Source organism: Dipodomys spectabilis, unplaced genomic scaffold (assembly GCF_019054845.1).
Source record: "Dipodomys spectabilis isolate Male_0828 unplaced genomic scaffold, ASM1905484v1 ptg000125l, whole genome shotgun sequence".
Taxonomy (NCBI): domain Eukaryota; kingdom Metazoa; phylum Chordata; class Mammalia; order Rodentia; family Heteromyidae; genus Dipodomys; species Dipodomys spectabilis.
Genome location: NW_024870802.1, coordinates 610,862 through 632,659, shown reverse-complemented (window position 1 = coordinate 632,659; position 21,798 = coordinate 610,862). Strand labels below are relative to the sequence as shown.

The 21,798-nt window shown below is 46.3% G+C and overlaps 1 protein-coding gene across 3 annotated transcripts; it reads right to left on the bottom strand.

Annotated features, from left to right (window-relative positions):
* Window positions 1-11,329: 11,329 nt before the first annotated feature.
* On the bottom strand, window positions 11,330-17,689 carry CUNH10orf82 (chromosome unknown C10orf82 homolog). Of its 3 annotated transcripts, none has more exons than XM_042689622.1 (6): window positions 17,633-17,689; window positions 16,616-16,685; window positions 13,831-14,049; window positions 12,570-12,756; window positions 11,743-11,837; window positions 11,330-11,642 (listed from the first exon to the last, which is right to left on the bottom strand). In XM_042689622.1, the coding sequence occupies exons 2-6, from the start codon at window positions 16,668-16,670 to the stop codon at window positions 11,521-11,523; spliced, it is 678 nt and encodes a 225-aa protein (XP_042545556.1). In that variant the 5' UTR covers window positions 16,671-16,685; window positions 17,633-17,689; the 3' UTR covers window positions 11,330-11,520. The 3 variants fall into 3 exon arrangements, with proteins under 3 accessions (XP_042545556.1, XP_042545558.1, XP_042545559.1); XM_042689624.1 differs by lacking the exon at window positions 17,633-17,689 and adding an exon at window positions 17,006-17,072; XM_042689625.1 differs by lacking the exons at window positions 11,330-11,642; window positions 11,743-11,837 and having other exon boundaries at window positions 12,566-12,756.
* Window positions 17,690-21,798: the final 4,109 nt, after the last annotated feature.

The window sequence follows — 21,798 nt, the reverse complement described above, 5'->3', positions numbered from 1 at the left end:
GGAAGCTATTTGAATGCCTATACCCCAGCATCTTTGCAGGAGACTCTAACTGCCTGAGCTCAGGCTGGTCAGGGCCAGTTGAGGCAGCCAAGCCTGGTTTCCAGCCTTCCTTTCTGAGGTTGACCCGGCCTCCAACCTGCACCATTAGTTTTCAAGAATGTACCCGGCCTCAGGAAGCATGGAGCACAGACGTCCTAGTCTCCAGCTCAGCCTTCCACATGCGCTCAGCAGAACTGCATTCTAGTTTCTAGGGTCCAGTGACTCAGTGGATGGGTGTCATTTGCTGGATCTGGGGGAGGAGTGTGGTAACTTTAGATCTTATAGAAATAGCTTCATTTAGCAAATACCAAGAATAGGTTCCAGCATAGTTGTACCATGCTTCAAGTGCCAGCATGGCTGGTATTGAAGAGAACTGCAGGTGTCTTATCCACCAAGCTTTGGAGAATAAAGGTAAAAGGAGTTTCCCCTTCATGAGGCATCTCAAATCCATAATGGATCTAAAGGGCTTGAACTCAACACCTGGGGCTCTTCCTTCCATTCCATTCCCTTCCTTTTCCCTCTCCTTCTCCCTCTCCCTTTCCCTTTCTCTTTCCTTCCATTCCTTCTCTTTTCTTGGTACTTTGTAATTTCCTTTTCTTGAAGCCCTATACAGCATTTAAAATCTTAGCCTAGTGTAATGAGATCACCCCTTATCTGAGACCTACTAGATGTCCTAGACAAAGCCACAGAAGTCCTTGCCCCTCACTTCATACTAGAATCACTGTGGGGCTTTAAAAGAGACCCCACCACTTCTGAAGCGAGGTGCCAGTATTCTCAAATCTCCCAGGAGACACAGAGCCAAGGTGAGAACCACGAGCACATTTCCTTCTAAGGGTTTACAATGATGCAAGCCTTCTCCTCGCTCCTGCGGACTCTCATACATGTAGAAGGCTCAGCCCTCAGATCTGCATTAAGGCTGAGCCAGCCTTCAGTCACAGCTTTATCTCATTGTACTTGTACTCCCTCGGCTGGCCACTTAACTCCTCTGAGCTCAACCACACAGGGTGGCAGTGAGGATTAAATAGATAAGGCATGCGAAGCCAGAAGCACAGTGCTTGGCATGGGATCAGCAGCCAATCAATGAATCAAGAAGGGCTAGCGGGCATGAGTTATTCTTTAAGAGTAATAAAGACACTGAAGGCAAGAGGCAAGACAAGCTGCAATCTAAGATGCCTGAAAGAACACAACAGAGGACTGGTAATCACTATGCATAAAGAAAAGGACACCATGATACAAAAAAAATGGACATACTTAGGCAAGCCAGACAGAGAATGCTGTAACAGAATGCCTGATGCTGGGCAGCATACGAAGAGCAAAGGCTTTTTATCTCATGATTCTGCTGGTTGGATAGTCTAGATAGCGTGATCGCAGCATCTAGTGAGGGCTGCGTGGCTATGTCACAGCATGGTTGTGCAGAGACACTTGTGAGGAAAAAATAATGAGAGAGACCCAAGAAAGCCAAACTCAATTTATAACAATCCATCCCCATGGAAACGAATCCAGTCCCACAGGACCGGATAGAAATCCCTTCCAGTGGTAGTGCCTGCCCCCTACCATGATCTAATCCCTTTCCCCTGCACCCCACTTCTTAACATCACTATACTGGGGACTAGGCTTTCTAGTACAAACCTCAGCCAAATCATAGCAGTGTACAAAAATAATTTGAGATTCAGCCTCATTAGAAATCAGAGAATTACAAATGAAACCAAGAAAATAATGCATCATCAGGTTACCCAAGATAGAACTTCAGCAAAGAAAAGAAATGAACCTGAATGTCCCAACCTAAGTGTAGCCTCAAAATATACTGGTGGTGAGAAAAGCCTGATGGGAAGACACGACAGGCTACAGAAGCGAGCGCTTGTCTGTGTTTTATTTGAAAATGCTGCTACTCACGGTACATGTGGCTCAACATAGCAAAGCCTGGCCCAGAGAGCCTTTCAGAAGCCTCCTAAGTGACCAGTAAGCTTAGTTTTCATTGTGAAATGCTTTGAAGTATTTTTTTTTTTTTGGTCGGTCATTGGGCTTGAACTCTGTGCCTGAACACTGTCCCTCAGCTCTTCAGCTCAAGGCTAGTGTTCTACCACTTGAGACACTGAGCCACTTCCGGCTTTCTAAGTGGTTTATTAGAGATAGAGTCTCACAGACTTTCCTGCCCAGGCTGGTTTTGAACCGCAATCCTCAGATCTCAGCCTCCTGAATACCTAGGATTACAGGCATGAGCCAACGGCGCCTGGCTGATGTATATTTTTTAAAAGTTCATTTTTGTTCATTGTAGATAATTATAATGATGTTTATCAATATGAAGGGAAGTGTAGTTTGGTTTTTTGGGTTTTTTTTTGTTGTTTCTTTGTCAGCTATGGGGCTTGAACTCTTGGCCTGGGTGCTGTCCCTGAGCGCTTCAGCTCAAGGCTAGTGCTCTGCCACTTGAGCCACAGTACCACTTCCCATTTTCTGGTGTTTAATTGGAGATAAGAGTCTCATGGACTTTCCTGCCTGGGATAGCTTTGAACCGTGATCCTCAGATCTCAGCCTCCTCAGTAGCAAGGATTACAGACATGAGCCACCGGTGCCTGGCTTGGGGTTTTTGTTTGTTTGTTTTTTTAATTCAGAGTCAAAAGAGAAAGATAAAAATTGACCAGTTCCAGGGAACCTGGGAAGGCTTCTCAGAAACCTAGTGGATGAGCTTTACCATATTTGGCATCTAGGACCTGTGGCAGGTGAAAAGTGACTCAAACGGCCTTCGATGGCTGACTCCTCCCAGGATGGCCCTACATCTCCGCTTGGCTTCCAGTCTTACTTCTCTGCCACCATTGCCGAGATACGCATGACAGGGACATCCCTCCAGCTCCTCTTGAGGACCGCATCATTGCCCTGAACCCCATGATGCTGCTGATGCTGACCTGTGCATCACCGTGCTGGACCAATGGAGACCCCTGTCGTGTAGACCACCTGATTTCACGGCACTAACTTGCCCAGGCCCTGGCTGCATACTTCCCTAGCGATTTTACTGACTCAAGATATTAACAGCAACCAAGGTATGATCAAAGAAAGTCATCCATCAGGAATCAGCCATCTTCATCGCAGCTTCTCAGCCTCCACAGGGTGGGGGGGAGCTATTTCATATCTGTGATGTTAAGTGAATAACAAATTGCTTTCTCTTTTTACTAGCTTTTAATGCTAATAGTGCCATTTATTCCTGACCTTCAGAAATAGGAGATATTTTAAATGACAACATAAAAAAAGAGTTCTTGTTTGAAAACCCAGGCTACTTTAGACGGCATATTATCACTTTTAAGTATAGAGTGTGTCAACACCATGATTTCAGCATTCCATTTCTTTCTCACTGGTATATATTTCAGTTGACATTTATTGTTCTCCTGTGTACGTGTCAAGTTCCAGAATGACAACTGTGTTCAAGCCGTGATGCTCAGTATATATAAATTACATATAATCAGTGTTATCTATTAGAATGCTATTTGTGACAAATCATGTTCAAAATGAAGAAAATTGAATTGATTTTTCTGTTATTTTTAATATTATGCCACTCGGCAGAGAGCCTTTGATTGGATCTTAAACACATTAATGTTCTACTTTTGTTTGCCATGGATGAGAAATGAGAGTTTGTTCTATCCACAAAGCTAAAACAATTTATAAAACAACAAAATCAAATTTCTAAAAAGGCATCCTTATTTCCCCTCCAAGGGAATAAATTTGGTAACCCTGTTGTTACTGGGGATAGAACTTAATGACAAAAGCCAAGCATGCACATTTAATTTCTAGGCATTCATTTTCTTCTATATTAGATTTTTAACTTTAATTCAGGGTTTGAAAAGCTTGGGAGAGTCTGTCTTTTCTCTCAAGCAATAGAAAAGCCATTGCAGGCTTTTCCTGGCTAATTCAGGCTTCACATCAGACTTCTTTTCCCTCCCTCTTGGCAGAGAGCTCTGACTGCATGAAGTCTTGGTCCTGGGGCCCTCCTGGAAAGGTATCTCTCAAGGGGGTGTCTTCTTGATACATATTTCTAGCAAAATAAATTGCTTGCAACTAGAGTCTATCTATCCCTACTCTTGGCTTTATTCATGGTTTACAGCAGTGGCTGGTAAGTTAAGGCTCACAGAATAGCTTTCACACTTTTAGGTTGCTTTAAAGTTACAGGAATGAACAATATTTCATGATACAAGGAAACTATGGACATTTCAAATTTCCAGGTCTATTGATAAAGTTTCATTGAAACACAGTGGCCATTTAGATATTGCCTATCTCAACTTCCCTAACAGATGACAGAATTAAGTAGCTGTGACAGAGAGCAAATACTGTGGATGCTAAAATATGATCTGGCCCTTTGAAGATGTGGTCTACCTCTAGCTTACAAGGATTTATGTCCTACTAAGGGGGTTAGGAGTGTCTAGGCAGGAAACTGAGATGCCACTTGAACAGAAAGCTGCATTTGTGACAACCAATGTCATAGAAATGGTTTGGGTTTGTTTTTTGTTTTTTGTTTTGTTTTTGCTGGCTCTGTTCACAAGTAGCTAAGAAGAAAAGACCAAGGCAAACAAGAAGAAAAAAAAGCAAAATAATCTTCTCAGCGACACATGTGACAAGTACATACAAGCATTATAAAATTGTCTGGAATGTCCTTAGACATCCATTGTCCAACACTTGTAACTATGCTCATAAAACTGGAGGAGTTTAAGCAGATGGAGGTGTTTCAGGCTAACTTGCATTGGTAAGAGGTCTTCCCAGCTGACAGACCCAGAGCCAGGGTCTGAGTCTGTAGCGGGCAGAGCAGCAGCTACAGCCAGAGAAGCCCCTGAGGATGTCTTTGTGTGGCCTTCAGTAGAGTGCCTAGTAGAAACAAGGGCCGAGGGACACTAGGCTGGTGCTTGGCTCTGTCAGGCTTGGAGGTTATTTCCCGATGTGGTCAGGGGAGGCTAGGTGACCAATTCTATTTAAGTCCTAAATAGACACACCTCACTTGCATCTGAAACGTATCTGCCTCCTCTGTTTTTTTTTCTGGAAAGTGAGCTTGCTTTGGGAGCCTCTCTATCCTTCCCACCCCCTCTGCTGAAAAAGCAGCTGTTGAGAAGGCAGACAGGCAGCGGCCCCCCTGCATGTGAGCTTGGCCCAAGCGAAGCTCACGCTTGTGTGGTGCTCACCCTAGGTTCGGCGCCCCAGCACACCAGGGAATGTTCAGGAGAAGGAATTTGCTCCAGGAATCCAGAGGCCTTCGGGGGAGGAAGGAGCCAAGACCCCAAACTCTTGCAAGTGCTGAGATAGGGTGGAGGCTGAGGAACAAAGTGGCAGGGCAGGGCAGGGCAGAGAGACAAGTCTTAATCCCACCTCAAGCCTGTGCTCAAAGTGAATGGTGCGGGGTCTGGGAAGGTGGTTCAGTGGTAGAGCGCTTGCCTTGCATGCATGAGGCCCTGGGTGCAATACCTTAGCACCACATAAGCAAAAAAAAAGCTGGAAGTGGAGCTGTGGCTCAAATGGTAGGGTGCTAGCCTTGAGCTGAGGAGCTGAGGAACACTGCCTGGGCCCAGATTTCAGCCCCCATGACCGACAAAAAACAAAAACAAAACAAAAAAACCCAAAAAACTAAAAAAACCTAGCTAAAGTGAATGGTGCTCTCCATCCTTCCTTCCTTCCTAGTGCTTTTAATCCTGGTCGCAGGAAATCAGAAAACTTGCGAGCTTTATGCCTGCAAGCTGTGACACCTTAAGCCCTTTGTGTGTGCTGTGTAGCTTAATCCTCCAAAATAAAACTTCCTGAGGAAGATATTAGTACTACTCAAAACCGAAGGTTGATACCTGAAGCAGTTGTTTCCTGCTTAAGGTCACTCAGCATTTCTGATACACCCACAAGCATAATAGCTCCTCTAGCACAGAGGTATGGGATTGTACATCCCTCCATTTCCTTCCTGAGCCCAATCAGTGTGAAAATTCCACTCTTCCAAGTAGTTTGTATTACTGTGGCAACGGCCAAGAGAAGACCCATAGTATGTCACGAAGGTTCCGGGCGCAGACCAGGCCTCAGACTGCCTGGCTCTGCCTCCTATTGTGTGTGATTCTGTTTCCTCCCCTTGTCCTTCCCCTCTTCCTCTCCTCTTCTTCCCATGATGCATGCTAAGCAAGCACTCCACCACCAAATTATATTCCCTACTCCCTACCAAACTTTCCCCCAGCCTTTATATCCATGGTACTGCATAGGCTCTTTTATTCTATATGTAGTAGGAATTGGATGTTCAGAGAGGTTAACAAAACAATCTCGAGTCACACAGCTAAATTTGAAAGAGAAGGGAAAAAAAGCTTAATTGAGATATGAACCCCAGGAATCTGGGAGTCTACCTTCTGCCCGCATACTTCACAGCTGACTGTGAGCAAAGTTAAAGCTGCCATGGAAATCTGTTCAGAGACAACATCATGGTCTGCACCGTGGGATCCAGAGACAGAGAACCCTGGCAGAGCCTCTTCACCCAAGACTCAGGAGGGAGCTGTCAATTACCACCCAGAAAGAAGAGACCCTCAAAGAAGCACTCTAATCACCATGGAGCCCAAACTAGCCCAACAAAGGGACCGGTTTCCCAGGGAGTTTTGTCTTATCAGGTAATGGAATTGTTTTTCCGTGGCAAGAATGAGCTCATTATGGATGCAGCTTGTGCTAATAACGATAATTTGCCAAGCGGTAAAATCACCTCTCCACACCTCCCCGGGCAGACAGACAGGCTCTAGAAATTACAGGCTAGGAAGAAACAGAAAGGAGAAAGATTAGAGAGAACAATTACAATTCGGAACTACTTACACAAAAGGAGTAAGAGATTTGTGTGTTGAACTTGGTGATCTTAGCCATGAACTTGCAGGAGAGTTTGATACTGTTAAGGCATTTTTTAATTGCTTTTATTCGATCTCGTGGCCTCTGTCATTGGGCTGTTGTTTTTTTGTTTTTGGTTTGGGGTTTTCTTTTTATGATTTTGGATTAAAAGCTCAAGCTGTAGTTTTAAAAGATGGCATAAAACAAATTAGTCAAGGAGACTTAAATATTGCTGCCTGACATGCCCTTAGGAGAAGAGCAAGATGAGGGTAATGGTAAGTTGTGTGGGTTCTGACACTCCCTGAAGTTCATTGCAAAGACCTTCAATGCCCTTAAGTGCCTCAACTCTGCACACTGTGGCTTCTGTGAGGGTGGGGGAGGGGGCGAGGCAGACGGTCTCCCTTGTCACTCATCTCTAAGGGGATCGTTGCGATTCAGTGGCTCAGCAAGGCCCTGAATGCAAGGGGCTGAATGCAAGGGTACTAGTTTCCTCTCCAGGATTATAGGATCACTCATTCAACATTTAAGAATCGTCAGGAAAAGGAAAGAAAAAGACACAGGTGGCTCATGCCTATATTCCTAGCTACCTCAGGAGGCTGAGATCTGAGGATCGAGATTTGAAGCCAGCCTATGCTGAAAGTGGAGGCATGGTCCAAGTGGTAGAGCAACAACCTGGCTGAGTAGGAGAGCAACACCCTGAGTTCAAGCCCCAGTACTCACACACACACACACACACACACACACACACACACACACACACACTGAACTGGGCCTCAGCCCCCTGAAGAGGTTGTGAATTCGCTTCTTTTGAGATACGAGAGATTTTTCCATGCAACACAAACTCTCCAAAAAAAACTAATTCAAATAAGGAATTTTACATTTTTCCCCATGAAAGCAATGCCTGTTGGCTGGAGAAAATCAGAAAAAGCAAATAAAAACAGCGATTATCATCGTCTAAATAACCACTATTAGAATCACAGGCTTCTTTCTCCCAGTTTTACTAAAGAAAAACACAATTGGGTGGGCGGGTGTGTGTACACACTTAGGTTTGTTGCTCACAGACATTTTATGGCCTGTCCCATCCATGTATTATATCAAATATTTTCCCTTCAAAAACATCAACTCTTTTTTGAAGATGATATTTTTATTTCCTTATTTCTTCCAACAACTTGATACATAGACATACACACTGCACATATTTGAGGCACACAATTTGATAAGTAATTGCCATCACATTAATAGAGTATATTAACTGTTTTCCAGCTCATGTGTGTAGAATTTGTTTTGTGTGTATGTGGGGGGGGAGGGCAGGGTGGATGGGTGGGAGTAAATTAAAACTTTTAGAATTAATTTATTTTCCAAATTTACACAACTCTTTAGCATTTAGTCTAGGCATTTAGACCCAGAGTCTGTGGTAGTAATTTTTTTATCCATAGCCTCAGTTTACTAAATATATCCTGAAATCTTCTGTGGAAATGTCATTGAAGAAAACGTCACAGTTCCTGAAGCTACTCTTTACAGACTTCCATCTCAGACAACAAATGCAACAAATCATTTAAACTCGGCTTGTCAATAGTACACACTTCTTGCAATTTTTCCTTTTAATGGATTGCTCTTCTCAGTTTACATTTGTGTTAGCAATTCTGAACTAATTCATTAACATTACTGTCTCAAATTTTATATCCCTACAAATCTCTGAAGCTATTGATGCATGGCTGTGAAAAGAGTGTGTGAAATAACACAAAGCTAACAACAAAAATGCAAATTCAGTAAATACAAGCAGCAAAACACCAACAACCTGAAAGTATACTTGCTGTGATAAATTGTCCCCAGATATTAAATATGTATCTGCCAAGACACAAAGTCCATTGAACTGACTAGTTCCAAGTTTGAGGTAGGTGTACTTTGAAGAATGTACACTTTTAGATTGATAATTACAAAAATAGTTCAAAGAACTACTTGTCTTTGATCAGCATCTCCTAAGGCTGAAAATCCAGAGAACCTTAGTATAATTACCAAGAGATGTAATGCTTTAAACTGCTTTAGGTCATTGGCTTTATTGGTACTTACCAGCATTTTTTTTTACTAATACTCTATTTTCCATCAAATCTAATCTAATCTAGCTTGCTTAGTTATCCTGTCTTCTTAGCTTACCTAATCTGCAACCTTTCCTCTGTCTTTCCTTGTCTTTAACTATGCCCTTGAGGCTTTCAAACATCAACTATAATTCAAGTGAAAGGCTGAAATCAAGTCTTCCAAGCAAATGGCCCTCATAAACAGGCTGGGGTAGTAATACTAATATCAGATAAAACATATTTCAAATTACAATTAGAAAAAACAAAGAAGAACATTTCATATTAACAAAGTGAACTCTCCATTAGGCTTCTGTCTGATGTGGTTCCATGGTCTTGATTATTTTCTTCAGGTTATATACCTCCTTTTAGTATTTTTAGTATTAATACTGGCTTCTTGTTCATGAATTCCTTTCATTTTTCTTTATTAAAAATTTTAGTTTCTCCATCTATTGTGAATGCTAATTTCGCTGGCTATACCAGTCTGGGTTGGCAGTTATTGGTTTTCAGGACCTGGATGGTATTTTTCCAGGCTTTCCTGGCATTGAGGGTTTGTATCGAGAGATCCACAGTGATACTAACTTGGTTTCCATTGTAGTATATCCTTCTTTGATTTTTCAGCATTTAAAATCAGCTCTTTGCAATTCAGGTCCAGTGTGTTTTCTACAATGTGTCTAGAAGTGTGTCTTCTAGAATCCTTTCTACTAGGTGTTCTGTATGCTTCTGTTATGTGGGTGAGGTTTTCTCTTTTGAGATTGGGGACATTTTCTGTAATAATCTCAATGAATAAGTGTTGCATCCCTCTGTTCTGGTATTCCTCTCCCCTTCATCGATCCCAATTATACATCAACTCTTAAGTAATACTGCGCACTGTGACCCTGAGTCCTGTAGAGATGAGGTTGCTGCTTTGCGGGACACTCACTCTTTACCTGGTCATTGCTCCTCTCTTTTTTGTGTGCTGTACTGGGGCTTGAACTCAGGGCCAAGGCACTGCTTCTTGGCTTTTTTACTCAAGGCTGATGCTCTACCACTTGAGTCACAGCTTTACTCCCAGCTTTTTTGGTGGTTAATTAGGGATAAGAGTCTCATGAACTTTCCTGCTATGGCTGGCTTTGAACTGCAATCCTCAGATCTCAGCCTCCTGAATAGCTAGGTTAACAGGCCTGAGCCACTGGTGCCAAGCACTTCAAGGGTTCTCTACCATTTCTGGAATACCTTGGTCATGCTGGTGAACTCTGTGGGCCTCTCCTCAAAATCATGTTTTCCAGGGTCTACAGTCCAATTATAAAATAAAACAAATCAAGAAAACAGCCATATTAGAGTTTCTTTCCCCCTATATTGGATGGCACTATGTTGGAAAGCCGGCTACAATAACTCTAATAGCTACTGTAAATACATAGATGTGTATTCATATTTCCAGCTGCTTGCAACAAATGATGCAAAAGAAGTTGTTATTTCTGCAAGACTGAGGTGACCCCTGTGTCTGTTGGTTACATTGATAAATGAAGGAAATTCTAAGTTCTGCTTGTGGGGCTGATATCACTGGAGGTGGGAGCCTTCGTTCAGCAAGGCTCTGCATTCTCTCTGTGGTCTCTAGCTGACCTGGGGGTGGGGAGGAGGGAACCACAATTCCTGCCTTGGAAAGCGCTCCTGACAGAAGCCTGCTGAACTCCTGGCTTCATTCATGTTTGAGCTTTGTGATGTCCGTGGCCCCCTCGCCCGGGAGCCGCTTCCGATTTCTGATGAGGAAGGTAGAGACAGCAGTCATTTGGCAAGGAACGCCAAAGGTGTCACCATCACCACAGCTAGGAAGAGGCAGGCTGCAGAGTAGTGAGGTAGTGAGGCCCTGCCTACACCTCAGCTTTGAACTCCTGGGCTCCGTAATGAGACATGTCACCAATACTTTGTGGGAGCATCTCTGGAACGCTGGGAGATCTGTGCCTTCCAGCTGGAGCTTCCTGTGAACTGGGACCCTGAAAACCAAGGGTTGAAGTAGGCCAGGCCCCGGATATGGTGCAGATGGCCGGGTTAGAAGACTGGGCCAGGGCATCAAAGAACCTGGGCCAGTTGTCCAAGGTTAGGAAGAAGAGACTGCACCCTGGCACTTCTCAAGGTCAAAAGTACTGATGGCTCACACCTGTAATCCTAGCTACTCAGGAGGCTGAGATCTGAGTAATGTGGCTCAAAGCCATTCCAGGCAGGAAAGTATGTGACACATTTCCACTTTCCACCAGAAAACCAGAAGTGGCACTGTGGCTCAAAGTGGTAGAATGCTAGCCTTGAGCAAATATGCCCAGGGACAGCATCCAGGCCCCAAGTTCAAACCCTATGACCAGCAAGAAAAAAAAAATGTACCTTAGGGGAAAAAAAACCCACAAACACCATTAGCAGACTAACAGATACCTTCTTTATTCCATCATGATCACAAAAATCTCCATCACTAACGGCATGTTCTTACCAACAGCACAGACAGGAGTTCAAGTACACTTGTCCCTCAATTCCCTTTTTGCCCTCTAGGGAGTGGGTGTGGGCTGATTCTGCTACTAGCATGGCAGGCCTCTGGGCCTGCTGAGATCCACCTCTCCCCGGAGGCTGCACCCTTCTAACCCTCTGTGTCGGTCTTCACCTTCTTGTGGCAGGTCACATTGGGCCACTTAGCACAGTCACCTGTTGGAACTCTGGGGTTCTTACTCAGGGATCTCCCATGGGAAGGGCAGGTTTCTCCTGAAGAGGAAAAATCCCAATGTGAGCTGCAGAGAGGGCTCTGTGCACATTCTGTCTCCCTCTGCAGAGCAGTGGTTAGGACGAGCCCTCCCCAACTTACCAGAAAGGATGAGATCTGCGCACAGCGGTGGCAGCTGGTCCTCCTGCTGAACATCTAGCGGATTAGGAGGCACTTCAGTGATGACCTTACGCATTCTAAAGCGAGACCAAAGCCAAGTGAGAGTTACTGGTTTTAATAATAATAATAATAATAAAAGAAGAAGAAGAAGAAGAACTACTACGACCCACAGAGGTCCTAAGCAAGCACCATATGTTTAATTCTTATAACTTATACCCAAGGCTAAGATTTTTTTTTTCCTATTTTGTTTTGTCAGTCGTGGGGCTTGAACTCTGGGCCTGGGCGCTGTCCCTGAGCTCTTCAGCTCAAGGTGAGCACTCTACCACTTAAGCCACAGCACCACTTCCAGTTTTCTGGTGGTTTACTGGAGATAAGAGTCTCACAGACTTTCCAGCCTGGGCTGGCTTTGAACCACGATCCTCCGATCTCACCCTCCTGAGTAGCTAGGATTACAGGCGTGAGCCACGGGCGCCTGGCTTTTCCCATGTTAAAGAAGGGAACAGCAGGGCTGTGCGAGCCACTCATGGGGTGTCCTGATGTCTCTGCCATCCCTCTCCCTCAGCATCTTGGGCCTGAACAGTTGGCCCTGTTGGTTTGTACTCCTAGCCCTTTCCCTGCAACCCAGCAAGGACCAGCAGCAGCAGGTGGGCGTTGGAGCTTGGTTGTATACTGGGAAGGCCCTATAATACACAATAGCAAATCAGACCCAAAATAATCCCTACAGCGTGGATGGAGTACCTGGTAGACGGACCCTCACCCAGTTCAGCTGTGCTCTGCCCTCTGTGGGTCCAACTTGAAGCCACACTTACTCCTCATAAGTCTTCTGTTTTGCCTTTGCATCCCGCTCTATGATATCCAGAAAATCCTCGTAGCACTGTTTTGCCATGACGGTATACCTTGTGGCACAGCCAATTTCAGTGACTTTGGCTCTAGGTAGATACCCCGCCCAGCCAGGGATGGGGGGCTCGTGGAGAGGTTTCTTCAAATACTGGTAATCTGTAAAGACACCCAACAGGCAGCCTGCAGAAGCTCGTTAGCATTCCAAAAGGAGATCTAGAAACCCCTAAGTCTACACAGGTAATGAAAGCAACTATGACTGGGTGAAGGTATATGTCAATCACTTGGGGGGAGGGCTTTCCAAGTCTAATTTCACTGAATTCTCTCACCAACCACAGGGTACCACAATTCCCTCCAATGTGTGGAGGAGCAGATGAAGACTTGCATGGAACATCAGACTCAGCACCTAGACTGTGCCTTCAGGTCTTGACTAGGACTGGCCAGCTAGCTGACCCTGGAGAATTTCCTGCCCCCACTGCCCCCTGCAGCTACCAAGCCTCAGAACTCAAAGCTAGAAGACACCCTTGGAGCATCTGGTCCATCCTTCCCTTCCCTAGATGAAGAAACTGGAGCCCAGAGAGGGGAAGCAATTTACATTCACCCACACAGCAAGTGGTTACAATGCTAGGCTATAAATCATAAACTTGTGCAGATTCTTTGTAACGCTTGAAAATTATATTTGCTTGAAAAGCACTCCAAGAACTATAGTACTCGAAGCACAGGAAATCAATCCTGTTACTTTTCCTACAGGACATTAGATTGTAAAATAATCTAGGCCAAATCACCACTGTGATTATTATTCCATAATCATCTGTCGTGGTTTTTCCTGTTCGATGTAAAACCTCTTCCTATGAGTAAATGGGGGGGGGGGGGCTGGATTCAAACCCAGGGCTGACTTTAGGAAGTGATCTCAGCCAAGTGACAGTTCCTCTAGAAACCTCACTTCTCCCCCAAAATGGGGATAACAGTCTCAACCATCGTGCAAGCTCACAAGTGATCCAAATCCCAAAGCCGATGTTGGAAAACCACTTTCCTGGGGGCTCTCAGTACTTTCAGGCCTCCCCTTGGCGTTCCCAGGACTCCTCTCCCTCTCCCCAGGAATTCATCTTCCTGTAAAGACACTGAGCCCTGGGGGCTCCAGGCTGTCTACATGTTGCTCTTTCTGTGGCTGCTCAGTTTGCTGCTGCAGTTTGCATCTGGGGCCAGGATCAGGAGTTCGGGAGTGGGCCATACCTAGAGTCATGGGGTGATAGAGCCGGGCATAATCATGCAGTGACCGCAGGACCGTCTCCTCCGAAGAGACGGGCTTCAGTTTCTGACTGGTGGCCACCGAGTAGCGAAATCGATCCATGTCTTCTTTAAGGCGCTGCGTTTTCTCCTGGAAGGCTTTCATACAGTAGTCCATGTTGTCCTGGCTGGAGCTTTCCTGGCAGCTGAGGTACGGCACAAAGCCTGCAACGCCCCATAGCACCACAACCTGAGCACGGGGGCCTGTGCCAGACCCCAGCCACACAGCCTACCCCGTGCTCTCCCGCTCAGCCAACCATGCTGGGTTTGCCCACAGCCATTAATACAAGCAGGGAGGTTTTCCCCGCTGTGACTGGTCTCTCCCATGGACGGGTGGGGAAAAAAAAGAAAAAGAAAATGACCCTGGAGCTGGGGGTGGAGGGCCTATTTCAACAAAGGCGATGGCAGTCATATTCTTTGATAGCAAAGCCCTCGATGTCAGCCTGAGTAGCAAATGGGGAAAGCATTTAATGGGCCGAAATGATAGTCTGAGGAGTAATTGAAATTATTCATCTTTTTTTTTTTTTTTTGAAGAGAGAAAGCGTATTTTCCTTGACACTTCCCAAATGCAATTTGGGATCTTTCTTGCTGGACCATAGAGAAATTGCAGGCTTATTAAAAGCAGGGACCCTATTACACGAAAAGGTAAATTCATTATCTGTGAGGCCCACTGGAGGACACATTTTCACCATTTTCCACAAAATAACATGTAATCATTACAATTAGTATGGGTAAAACACAACTATTTATTTAAACTAGATGCTGAATCCTAAGTACTATAGAGCATTGTCACAATTGAACCATTTTTTCAAAGCAAAAATGAGGACAACTGGTTAAGAGCTTGGCTTTAAACCATGGGGTGAGTAAATAAATATCTGTGGGGACAGGAGGCCAGTGTTTTTGCCTTTGTCAAAGAAAAACTGGCTTCTGGTTCGAAGTGGCGTACACACACCCACACCCACTCCAGAGCCCTTGAGCCCACTACATGAGATCAGCGGCGGACTCTGTCAGTGTTGAAATCCTCTACCTGCTACCCAGTCTCTGCATAGCCGTGGACAATCCAATATGGAGAAGACCATGGAAACCCTTTTCTGCAGGGTCTACTTCAATCCACACAGATTTTCTAGAGGGGCATATTAGCTCTCTCTCTCCCTCTCCCTCCTTCCCCCTATCTATCTCATACACACACACACACACACACACACACACACACACACACTCAAGAGTGATGTGGGCTACCTCTATGAAGCTTTGCTACATCAAGCCTTGCTGAAGACACAGACATTTCAAAGTGCATCTAAGTGTTGATTCCTTCGGTGACCACAAAATCATATGCATCCCATATGATGGGGATGTGTTAGGTAACCCAGATAAATAGCTTCACTCTTAACCATTAAGATATCTTAATCTTAAATCTTAATTCTGGATGACTGTGGCACTGCGGAGTTATAATAGAGTATCTAGAAGTGGGATTGTCCCAGGTTTAGGGAGGGCTATAAAGCTAGTGACTGATGTCCTTGCAGGAGAAATGAGACTCTTGGGGGTCAGGGAGCTTGGGACAAGTCATGGGAACATTGAGAGAGTAATGCTTCCATGGGCCAGGAGATACCTGGGCCACCAGAAACTAGAAGGAGCAAGAAAAGACTCTCCCCTAGAGACTGGAAGCGAGCATGGCCCTGTTAACTCCTTGGTTTCACACTTAGGGCCTCCAGAATGGGGACTCTGTTTCTTCTGTTTTAAGCTGCTCAGTTTTATGGTAATTGGTGACAATAGCTTTAAGATTTTTTTCTTTAATTTTCCTTAAGAAGTTGATATTTGCCGGGCGCTGGTGGCTCACGCCTGTAATCCTAGCTACTCAGGAGGCTGAGATCTGAGGATCGCGGTTCAAAGCCAGCCCGGGCAGGAGAGACCGTGAGACTCCTATCTCCAATAAACCACCAGAAAACCGGAAGTGGCGCTGTAGCTCAAGTGGTAGAGCGCTCGCCTTGAGCTGAAGAGCTGAGGGACAGCGCCCAGGCCCAGAGTTCAAGCCCCACGACCGACAAAAAAAAAAAAAAAAAGTTGATATTTAACAGTCATGTAGACAATGGCCAATCAGAGACCTCCATCTAAATTTGTCAGAACCCACATCCAGTTTAATTATTGTTAGTAGGACTAGGGTAAGCCAGGGCAACCTTCCCCACTCCTGCTCATGGGACATAGGATGTGCTACAGAGGTAGAACACAAAATAAGTTCTCAGTAGCCCAGAAGCCTGAGAAGGAACAGCCTTTAGCTCCTAGTTCAGCATGGACTAGGAGTTTTTCTGGACACAAGACTTCCAGCATTACAATAAGGACACTCCTTGGAAAGCCAAAGCAGTTGGCTACCTGCCCTTTAGGGGACACAGGAAGGAATATAAGATTGTAAGTACAAGGAAACTTGGGAAAACCCAACTTGAGAAGGACAGGGCTCAAGTTTATGTGCTGTGTCTACCCCTGTAGCATTGTGTCCCTCTTGGTCCAAACTTACTCCACACAGAGTAAGTGCTAGCATGCCACACCACGTCCTGGCCAGTCCTGTCTCCCCCTTGTCCCAGCCTCGCTATCAGCCATCTGCAGCCCTGGGTGCTGTGGGTGCATATCTTCAATGCTGGGGGACCTGTGCTGGCTCAGTCAGCACCACAGAAATGGACAGTGGGCCAGGGCAGGGACAGAAATGAGGACCATAGGTCTCCAGAGCATCACCACTTACCACTGTAGCCTGGTGTGACAGGCGGCTCTCTCATGAAGGTCTTGGAAGGCTTCATGATTTCCCTCTCCTTCTGTTAACAATGGCAAGAAGGAACGAAATAGTCTCATCTGAAGTCCCTGCTTCAAGAACACATTGCACATGTGCAAGAAGCCCCTGGGAAGAGAATGACCTTGAGACTGGGACTGTGGACCATCACCTTTAACAGGATCTTAGAAAACAGATGTATGGATCACCAACCAACCAGGAGTGTCTTCTGTCCCTGGGAGGCTTCTGCCCATCCATTCATCCATTTGTCTGTCTGTCCCTCCCCCCATCCATTCATCCCTCCCTCCCTCCTTCATGAACTATGCAATGTGTTAGAGGTGAGTAATATAGAAACGAATAGGCAACCTCGTGGGTGAACCTCGTGGGTGGAGAGTTGAGGCACCCATACTCCCTGTGCGCCTCCTCTTTTCTTAATCCGGGTGGAAACTGGTTCTAGTGGTCATTTTTGCCACCAGCTCCCTCCATCCCCAGAACACCTGGCAATATCCAGGGATATTTTCGTTGACATTACTCCGGGGCTGCTCTCCTGGGGTACACACGAGAGCCCCACAACAAGGTTAGTTCTGGCTGGGAGGGACCCCAGGGCCCTCAGGGCCGCGGCGGATGCGGTGCGGCCGCGCGGTCGGGGCGTGCGGAGGGCGCTGCGGGGCCGGCAGTGGGAGCGCGCACGGACGGCTCGCGGTCCCCACGCGTCCCCCGGGGGGATGGCAGAGGCAGCCGGGCGCTGGAGCAGGACCAAGGCCTCCCACTTCACCCCGGCTCCCTGGGGGGAGCACTTCCGCTTTACAGATGGGGCGGAGCGAGGCCCAGAAAGCCGGGGGCAAGGGCCGGGGTGAACCGGAGACCGAGTCCGGGGGAGAAAGTAGGCGAGAAGTTTCGAGATGGGGATCCTGAGAGGCGGCAGGGAAGGCCCCAGAAGGCGAGGACCAGGACTTTCTCCTCCGCACCCCTTCCATCCCGGCCTCCCCTCACCTGCGCGGCCCAATCACCGCAGGCAGGGCCTCCTGTGCCCCGCCTCCACTCCGGCCTCCTGACCCAGGCTTCGCCGGGTCTTTGTGAGCTCACCCTGGGTGGGCGTGGCCGGCGCGGGGCCCCGCCCACTGTGGCCACGCCCCTTCCGGATTTGCCCTATCAGAACTGGAAGCAGGGCTCCCCAGCCCAGACAGAGGAGGAGAGTGAATGTCACAGCCCAGACTTGAGCAGAACTCACGCGTGGTCCAGAGCCAGGCACCTGAGCCGCCACCGTGCCTACGTCTTGCCGTGTGGGCCCGGAGGGCCTGGGCCGGCCGCTGGAGGAAGCCGATGGGCTGAAACAGGCCCGGCCGGAGAGGTGGGAGGTGGTGTCTGAGCGGGCCAAAGGCTAAAGGGGCCAGCAGAGGGGCCAGTGGGAGCCTGGGAGAGAGGCCAGAGTTCAGGCACTTCCCTGGGCTAGCAGCTTCCACCTCCACCCATCCCTTTCTGTCTCCTATTAGGCAAGGCTGGTTTGGGGGGTTTTGTTTTTCAGATGTGCAGAACACATAAAGAAGCCCTAAATCAAAATGAAACCCAGTGTCTGGGGATATTGAATCACATTCCTTTTTAACTAAACCTGACTCTGGGAGGAAGAGTCCTGAGTCTCCAACTCCTTGGGTTCAAATCAGCATGCTACTCTATAAACTAGATGGAGAGTGACTGCGTGATCTTACAGATGGCTAGCCCTAGCTGCTGTCCTTACAGAGAAACTGAGGCCCAGCTGCCTAGTGGCGTATGTTCTGATACAGGTACAGGCTATCTCCCAGCCATCCCTACCTCGACTTTCAGGAAACTGAACTTCAAGAGATGGGACCAACCACCATTTCTGCCCCTCTTCCACTCCTGGGACACTCTCACAGCCCATCTGGAAGCTTCTAGAGCCTGGAAGAAAGCCAGCCAGTTTTGCATGCCTGCTAGGATGCTGGAGGGCAGGGTGCCACCTTTGGCCTTCTGCTTCTGAAGTGACTCGTGTGGGTACGTGGATTTGCCCCCCCTGAATATCGGCCTTCTCTGGCCAGATCACTTTGTTCCCACATGGGAGGGAAATCTGTGGGCAGCCAGGGAGCTTTGGTACCCAGCAAAGGCCAGTCTTGTTAATAACGTTTATATCATCCAGAAAAGGACCCCCAAAACCGGTCTCACCTGAGGTGCATGTAGATCACTACTGTTCTATAATCCCACTTACAAACCCACAATGAGGAAAAAGAAAGAAAATTCTGGGCCACGTCAGATCCAGAGTTTTACTTTATTAAACATCTGTGAAGACAAGAGCGTTTGCAGATACGCTCCTGTCTGTTGTGAACTGCCGCAAAGTTCTGTGGTTTGGAGTTATCCTGTGGTGAACAAGACCCCCAGTGGCTGGAATCTTAGAATATGGTTCCGTATTTCAAGCAGATGAGAGGTGTCAGTGATACTATGGCCAACAACATTTTACTAGCCATCCACACAGGCCATTCCCAGCATACGTGTGCAGCTTAATCACAGCCATTACATCTCTACAATGTGCAATTCGATCTCCGACTAAGAATGCATTTTGACTCCTGTGTATACTGGTACATGCGATTCTTTGCTACCCTGGCAATTAACCAGACCTGGACTCTACAAGCTAAACTTGGTCTAAATAACATTCTAGGGTTGGGACAGACTCTGTCATCTGGGCTGGGCCACCACTCCTCTGGCCCCTCCTTCCAGGCAGCTTGTCTGTCACTCGGCATTGTGAAAGCCTGCTGTCAACAGGCAACAATTCTCCTTTTCAGTAAGGTGACTATCAGATAATAAATGCCAGTGACAACTGAGTAATGGGCCCGTACCCCAGACCTCATAGAAATGTTCTAAGATTAGGAAGTGTGTCTAAGCATATTTATCCAAGGCTCTTCTTCTAGAATATTTCAGTAGAAATGGGGACAAATTTAGGAGGGTTGTTTAAGGAGTTTAACTACTAGGGCTTCATCTTTGGAACCAGAAGAAAGTCCAGTAAAATTATCACCCCCTACTTCATTATCAGGTTTCCCCAACTTCAGATATCTATGAGCTTACTTAAAGGAAATAGGAGAAGGAGGCATCCTTTGTGTAAGGTGGGAAGCGGTTTACATTAGCCAGGGAAAGAGGGGCTTGACTACATTGCTCACACTTAACACTCAACCCAGTAGAAAAGCTTGCTTTAGGTACTTGGTTCCTTGCTTTGACCCTGGCTTACTGAAACATCACACACAAATGGACTATGCTTTGTCCTCAAAGTGAATGCTTTGCCCCCATCAGGAAAGGTCAACAGCCCGGCAGGATGCAAGGAGTCTAAGAAGGATTTTCTGATTGGTTCCTCATGTTTCAGGGTTCGCATTGCTTACAGCACCAAAACATTCAGCTTTCCAAAGCTGGACAGGAGAAATCAATACATTATATGTTCCTTTAAATGCAGCATGTGAATCTTTGGGAGGGATGTGCGGGTGGAGGGGCTGATGAAGCTGTTGATCCAGGCGGGCCATGTGTTCACAGCGTTCTAACTCATAGGCATCTCTGTGTGTTGCTCAGTCTTGTACACACAGTCCATCCCTTGGTACCGGCACACATGGTTGATTAGTGAGAGCAGTTAGGAGATGAACCCAGAAGCTTACAGGCAGCAATGTCATCAACAAAATTAAAGAGCATTTCCTTTTTTTTTTTTTAAACAAGTAAAACTGTAGAAATGAAGATTCTGTACAAGATTCTAATATTGTATGTACATAAAATTATATTCCTTATAACGAAATTGAAAGGCTTGTTTGTAGACTATGGCTGGCAACACCAAAGATCCATAACACTGAGCTTTGGAAGCAGAGCGAGCAGTGGGGAGACCCCTAGAAAACACACCTTGGTGCCTGGAGGCGAAATCCCCCGACTTAGTTTGAGACTCATCTAGTTCTGTGATCTGATAGTGTTTCATATTCTAGCAAGGATTTTTGCAGCAGGCAATGTGAAAAAAGAAGATATGTTAAAGTGAAATTTGCAATGCTATTTGAAATCTGCATATTGGTTGTGAGAATGGGTTGGGTGGATTCAACTTGCATTTGAAGTTCATTTGCTCATTCTCCATTCACTCATTCATTATGCATGCCTCCCGTGATGTGAAATCAGAATGAATTCCAGCAAGTAGGAAAGACAACTTTGAACAGACCAGATGGACTGGGAATCAGATCCACGAAGCTTTATCCTCAGTTGGCTCTGGAATGTTGGAGAAAAGTGGCTTTGACCATAAGAAAGTAGAGAAGGCAGCCCTTCAGGTTGGTTCCTCATCAGTTTTCTGCGTTCCTTTTGTGATATATTTTCTCTCCCCAGATCCTCCTTGTGAGGGTTAAAAGGGTCACCCCCACCTCAGGCCAGGTGGGGCCCTAGTCCATTCACCAGAAGTACACGCTGTGAGCTAAACCCTTTCCCTAAAGGAACTCTGATGGGAAGACTGGAGGTACAGACCGGCTGGGCTACAGCTTGGACAAAACAGAAATGTGGTAATTCTCTATTCCCTTGTAACGTGCACACTAAATGCAGGTTCTGGCCCTCCCCTTCAAGCCTGCTGCAGTTAACACGCACGGTGGAGCCAGGAACCTACTCTTCCCAAGCACCCAGGCAGTTCTGACTCAGGTGAGCCACAGACTTCCTTTAGAAAAAGATTCACCTAGGCAGATTTTCATGAAACATGTCATAGAAAAAGTTCTCCTTGCATGCTTCACCATTGGATTCCTTTCAAAAGGTGGGAATAGATGTTCAAAATTCTCAAGAGGGGCAAAGAGGAGCAGAAAGGAAGAGTTAGTTTAAAATGTTTATGCTTTTCAAGGCAAGAGGCTGTTCCGGACATTGAGTCTTTGCTATGTGAGCAAAGCAAAGGGCAACCTTATAGCCTCAAGCTGAATTCCTACCAAGATGATCTAGAATTGCTTGTGAACTCAGGAGGTCAGAATTGGGCATTTCTTGGAATTATATCACAAGACATTAATTCTTTTCCACAGTTTCATTTTGTTCACTTTTCTTTTTCTGTGTTAGCATTAGAGCTTGAACTCAGGGCTTCATACTCTCACATGGCTTTTTCACGACAGGCTGGTGCTCTACCAGTTGAGCCACATCTCCACTTTCAGCTTTTTACTAGTTAACATGAG

Coding starts and splice junctions, on each gene's coding strand:
- CUNH10orf82 (XM_042689622.1), bottom strand. CDS start 16,670: ATGAAGCCTTCCAAGACCTTCATGAGAGAGCCGCCTGTCACACCAGGC. Junction 12,757..13,830: donor CTATCACCCCATGACTCTAG/GTATGGCCCACT, acceptor GTGTCTTTACAG/ATTACCAGTATTTGAAGAAA. Junction 11,838..12,569: donor AAACAGAAGACTTATGAGGA/GTAAGTGTGGCT, acceptor GTCTCGCTTTAG/AATGCGTAAGGTCATCACTG.